Below are 6,097 nucleotides of genomic sequence, written 5' to 3' on the forward strand. Positions count from 1 at the left end.
GAAAATAAAGAAGAAAGAATGGAAATGAAGGAAAGTGAGATCCATTTATTTATTTTCTTTCTTTTAATACTTATATAATACTAAAAGCGTCTTTCTATTCTTGTGAATAAAGAAAAAATCGTGGTGTTTAGATTTCGAAATTGAAACGTATTCTGACCGAGGTAAGTTGTTTTAAGTGATAGCTAATAATATTATTTTATTCTTGAAAGTTTTGTACTTTTGTAAGCCTTTTGGTGTTGCAATTTGCAAACAAGTGACATATTAAGTTTTATGACGTGAATAATAATAATAATAATAATAATAATAATAATATTACAATTAATGTTATTACTATAAAAAAACAACGTAAAGACAGTTAATGTTATTATTATTATTATTATTATTATTATTATTATTATTATTGTTACAAGTAATGTTATTACAAAGGGTCATTTATCTTATAACTTAGTCCTTTATTATGTATCATATTAATAAAAATAATTATTATTCTTATTATAATTAATTGCATAATTTAATAGCATTGCTAGTTTGTTCTGCTTTTGTAATTGTATACTTTAACCTACATGTAACACTATTACAAGTTGTGTGCCCAATAATTAAAAGGTTGAAGGTTCAAATTCCACATGATGCAATTTGTGGTATTCTATCCAAAAAAATCTAAAAATTGTTATTAATAAAATATTAAAAACCAAAAAAATAATCATTTATTGATTTTCTTTTAATGGTGGAAATTATATATATATTCCTTAAATCAATACATTTGTTACAAGAAATTAATAAATCTGAGTATTTAAGAAAAATATAAATGTAAACAACATGCAACAATCAAACTATTTACCCAAGGGTATTATGGGAATTTAGTGTTGAAAGTTAGTTCAAATTGCAACGATTAGATAAGTAATTTTAGTGTTTTGGATTTTATTTCGGGCTGGTTTTTAGTTATTTTGGTTAGACTCGGTTTGTTTGCTTGATATTTTATATCATGTGTTCATACATAGAAATGTAGAATGCAGTCACTTTCTATTGCGTAAGTCTCATTTTACATGTATATATTGATATTTGTATCCTCTTTTATATGAATCATTTTTGTATCCGAAAATCTCATCTTTGCCTTTAAAAGTCAAACTTTTATTTTTAGTTTTTTATTTGGATTATTCTGTGTATTACGGGTTCTAAAGCTAGTTTTGGTAATATAGCAGCTTTTTGTATATTTTTGGCAATATAACAATTTATTATTTTTTATAGAATAAAAGGTTTTTTTTTTGTTTTTTTATTTTGTTAATATAGCATCTATTTAATTTATTCAAGTTAGAAGCAGTTTCGAGTTTTAGAACCGCTTCTAAGAGGAGAAAATATTATTGTTCAAGTCAAGAGCGAATTTAGTTTAGAATCGCTTCTTAGAGGGGAATACACCCTTTAGAAGTGTGATCCCGTCAGAAGGGGTTTAAAACCACTCCAAAAGGAGCTAAAAACCGCTTCTGAAGTGGTATTTTTGTACTAGTGATTAGTGAATGTATCATAATATGTGTCAAATTAGCAACCCAAACATGTATATATTTATCAAGCATTCAATTTTCAGTAAAAATATTGCATTATTTCTTAAATATAGTATGTCCTTTTGAGCAGCAGAAAGCCATTATCAGCTTGACTGCTTCATTGTTTGTTTAGTAGTCTCTTTCCTGCAGGTTGTACCAACTACTCAAGGAGTACTGGTTCAAGAATATTGACTTGCCTGCTTTGACTTTTGACTCTGATATAATTCAAGTATAAGAACACCACACGACACGATAACACACGGCATGTTTTAGTGAAGGTGACAAAACTGCAACAAATTCGGGCTCACAATGACAGTAAAATTGAGTATTAAATAATATAGACAATGAGTAACACAAACTAGAGGAAGAAATGTATGTACATTCTCATCAAATATTGTTTGCAAAACCAATACCAAGAAAATTAGAATCATAATTATATTGGTTAATTAATATATGTAAACTAATACATACATACATACATACACTCGCTCATTGAGAAGGCTCGTCATATACCGTAGCAACAGTATTACCAGCTCGTTCGTTTGACTCAATCAACATCGACACGACATCTCTCATTGACGGTCGATCATAGGGTGACATATTCGTGCACATTATAGCAACTTTAAGAACCGAGATCATATGGTTCACCACACGCTCATCGTCCTCAATATCCAACCGAGCGTCAAGTATCCCATGATCTAACGAATGCTTCCGGATATAACTTCTCACCCAAGTAACAAGATCCCCACCTTGATCCAGGGGCTGCACTGGGGCCTGTCCTGTTACTAGTTCTAACAGAACCACCCCGTAACTATATGTGTCACACTTTTCGGTCACCTTCATTGTATACGCATATTCTGTAACCATTAACACATGAACATAGATCATTAATATTTAATTCATATTACAATGTCATAAAATGAATAAGGTGACTTACCAGGAGCAATGTAACCGTATGAACCCGCGACAGCTGACATGGATTTCGACTGAGGCATGTCAATGACTTTAGCCAAACCGAAATCACCAACATGAGCTTCATCGTGCTCGTCAAGCAAGATATTATTCGACTTGATATCTCGATGAATAATGCTAGGCTTACAGTCATGATGCAAATAAGCAAGGCCTTGAGCTGCCCCTAGCGCAATGGTGAACCTAGTTGGCCAGTTCAAGCTGCAAGACGAACCGTTATGAAGCAGTTCACCCAAACTACCTCTTGCCATGTACTCATACAACAGCAAATTCGAATCCTGATGGTAACAATAACCGTAAAGCTTAACGATGTTTCGATGCCTGATCTTTCCAAGAGTCAGTATTTCCGCTTGGAAGCTGTTTTCGATAGTGCTAGATTCGCGATTAGAAGCGAACTTCTTGACCGCGATAGTCTGTCCCGACTGCATTACCGCTTTGTAAACTGTCCCAGCTGCGCCTCGCCCGATGACATAACTGTCATGAAAGTTTCTAGTTGCATCAACTAACTCCTGGAATTTGAATCCATCTTTTGGTGGGAAGTAAATATCCGACGAGTTCGGTGATGATCCTTCTGTATCATCCTCTGGAGAAGTGTGGTTTCGTCCTGCAGATGTTTTCATAAAGTATAGGATGACTGCGATAAGAATAAGTGAAATGCCACCGATGACAGTTGCGATTATGGTTACTAGTTTGCCTCTGGAAGAGTTGGAGGTGTCTGAAGAGGGTGGAGTTGGGTTAGAATTCGAAGAACCGTCGCAGCTAGGTAACGGCCCACCGCAAAGGCCGTCGTTACCCGTGAAGCTGGAGAGTGCCATGTTTTGGAATAATGGTACTGAAGGTATTGGGCCTTTGAGGTTATTGTATGAGAAGTTGCATGTCATTAAGCTTGAGAGATTACCAAAAGTTGTCGGGATTTCGCCGGTTAAGTTATTGTTGTTTAGAAGAAGCTCTTCGAGTAATATGAGGTTCCCGAGTTGCGGTGGTATGGCGCCCGAGAGGTTGTTGTGGCTGAGATTTAGGGCGATTTGCAAGCTCGTTAGTAAACCAAGCTCGGGTGGGATCTCACCCGAGAGAAAATTACCGCCCATCTGCAACTCCGTCAACCGAGAGAGGTTACCTATGGTAAAAAGTCATTAGGCAAAAGTTCATTTAAAGTAGGCAGTAGGCATATATGATATTTGTAGTTTAGATCGAATATAAATGATATATCACTGACATTCCAAAGGTATACAAAAAAGTAAAAGGCCTTTTTTTTTCATACACACTTTTTTTTACTGTGAACTGTAATGTACACGGTAATAAACGACAGACGACAGTTTAATATGTAAATTTTTTCTCAACCAAGAGAGGTTACCTATGGCCGTAGGGATGCTGCCCGAGAGCTTATTATCCGAAATTAACAAAAGTTCAAGCTGAGAAAGCGCGCCAAGCTCACGAGGTATATCGTACGAAAACTGGTTCCCGCTTAAATCAAGTCGTTGAAGCATTTTGCAACGCAGAATCTCCGAAGGTATTCTTCCCGTGATCAAATTTGAAGAAATGTTAAATGTGACCAAATGTGTAAGCTTCTTGATTTCGTTAGGTAACTCGGATGAGAAGTGATTACCCGAAAGATCAAGTCGCTGCAACTTTTGACAGTTCCCTATCTCGGGCGGAACTGGACCGCTAAACCTGTTTCCACCCAACTCAATCGCAGACAGATTCACTAACTTGCAGATTAACGATGGGAAGTTACCGGTTATCTTGTTCCCATTTAACCGAAGCTGCACGAGCGACTTACATTTCACAATCCCATTCGGGATATTCCCATACAAGTCATTTGATTCGAGATTCAACAGCATCAGATTCCCACCCCAACACGCGTACGCAGGGATCTTGCCGGTTAAATCATTATCCGAAAAGTCCACCACCCAAAGCGGACTATACAACCCGAGCAATTTCGGAATGCTGCCATTTAACGAATTGCTAAACAGCTGCAACTGATACATGTTAGGCAGATACTGAAACCCTGATGGAATCGGGCCCGTTAGTGAGTTTATCGAAAGATCAAGCTTCGATAAATTCTTCAAGGTACCAAGTTCACTCGGTATCACCCCATGAAGCTGGTTTTCAAACAGATACAGCAATGTAAGCCCGCTTATTCGACTGATCTCAGTCGGGATCTCACCTGTTAAATAATTCTCAGAAAAATCAATCTCGGTTGCTAACGAAAGATTCCCGATCTCTCTCGGGATTGTCCCGTTTAACCCGTTTCGGTACAAGTACAGCTTCTTCAAGTACTTAAGTTTCCCCAATTCTTTTGGGATTTCACCAACAAGATTGTTTTGATACAAAGCAAGTGTTTCAAGACAAGTACAATTCGAAATCTCTTTCGGTATCAACCCGGATAACTGATTACTCCAAAGAATCAAATCAGTTAACTTTGTTAACAACCCGAACTCCTTCGGTATCTCCCCATCAAAACTGTTTTGCGCCACACCGAAATATACTAAATTTTCACAACCACCAATCTCTGCAGGTATGCTTCCAGTCATACCATTTTGCCCGGCCCGAAACGTAGTCAAATTCGTTAACTTCCCAATCGAATGAGGAAGCGGGCCTTTGAGATTATTCGTGTATGCGACAAACTCAACCAACGAAGAGAGCTGACCAAACGTTTCGGGGATTGACCCGGATATCTTGTTGTTGCAAATATTCAAACGAGTTAAACGAGTGAGCTTACCGATCTCATCCGGTATGGTTCCATCGAACTGATTACTGTTTAACAAAAGATTTTCCAAATTTGAGCAATTTCCTATTTCTTTTGGGATGTGACCAGTAAAACTATTGGATGAAAGATTAAGGTAAGTTAATGAAACCAAACCGCCTATGTTTCGGTTTAAGGTTCCCGAAAGATTCATGGAGTAAAGATTAAGAGACCAGACAGCAGGGTTGTAATAATCATATGTACAACTCACACCAGTCCATCCACAAGGTGTGTCATCATATGGATTCCAGTCTTTTAAATAACCAGATTCATCAGTAATGTTTTTCTTTAACTCCAAAAGAAACTTGCCATCTGAATTTAATCCCTTGCAATTATAAATCAATAAACTTGCAACCAAAATCTTGATGGTCCACACCAGTGTTAACCAACAAACATTTGACATTGTGAATAATATTCTTCAATCTTGGTCAAACTATCATAATCAACATGATTATCTTCAAGAATCAAGATGAATCAATCTGCAACATATATATATTTAAAAGGGTAATAAGAATCCAAACTTATAACCAAGAAAATCAAATAAAGTTTTGTCCTTTTTGATCAAACAAAGAAATCAAGAAAGTTTAAAGATTCATAAAGACAAGAAAAAGTTGCAAACTTTGTCATTTTCCATAGTGAATAATAATATTTAAAAAAGTTAAAATTCAAGAAACCTATAAAAAGATTGAAAGAAACAAGAAGATGGTATGAAAGATACCATCCAAGAACTGAGGGATGTTAGAATCAGCAGCAGCTAAAAAGCCCATTTGAGAAGAAAGAAAAAAGATCCATGAAGCTAGCTAGCTTTATATATGATCTTGGTAAAAGAAGCAGCCCTTTTGAAGCC

General features: G+C 36.1%; 1 protein-coding gene across 1 annotated transcript; it reads right to left on the bottom strand.

Annotated features, from left to right (window-relative positions):
- Window positions 1–1,746: 1,746 nt before the first annotated feature.
- LOC143620370 (uncharacterized) lies at window positions 1,747–5,814 on the bottom strand. Its single transcript, XM_077092078.1, has 3 exons — window positions 3,859–5,814; window positions 2,473–3,621; window positions 1,747–2,392 (listed from the first exon to the last, which is right to left on the bottom strand). The coding sequence occupies exons 1-3, from the start codon at window positions 5,651–5,653 to the stop codon at window positions 2,025–2,027; spliced, it is 3,312 nt and encodes a 1,103-aa protein (XP_076948193.1). The 5' UTR covers window positions 5,654–5,814; the 3' UTR covers window positions 1,747–2,024.
- Between the last annotated feature and the right edge of the window lie 283 nt (window positions 5,815–6,097).

Source organism: Bidens hawaiensis, unplaced genomic scaffold (genome assembly GCF_021521415.1).
Source record: "Bidens hawaiensis isolate Kalapana, Puna unplaced genomic scaffold, B.hawaiensis_p1.1 tig00002553_1, whole genome shotgun sequence".
Lineage (NCBI taxonomy): Eukaryota > Viridiplantae > Streptophyta > Magnoliopsida > Asterales > Asteraceae > Bidens > Bidens hawaiensis.

Bases quoted from the DNA above. Each gene is read 5' to 3' on its own strand.
- LOC143620370 (XM_077092078.1), bottom strand. From the start codon at position 5,653: ATGTCAAATGTTTGTTGGTTAACACTGGTGTGGACCATCAAGATTTTG. The intron at 3,622-3,858 runs GTAACCTCTCTT...TTTTTACCATAG, and splicing joins CAGCATCCCTACGGCCATAG to GTAACCTCTCTCGGTTGACG. The intron at 2,393-2,472 runs GTAAGTCACCTT...TAATGGTTACAG, and splicing joins ATACGGTTACATTGCTCCTG to AATATGCGTATACAATGAAG.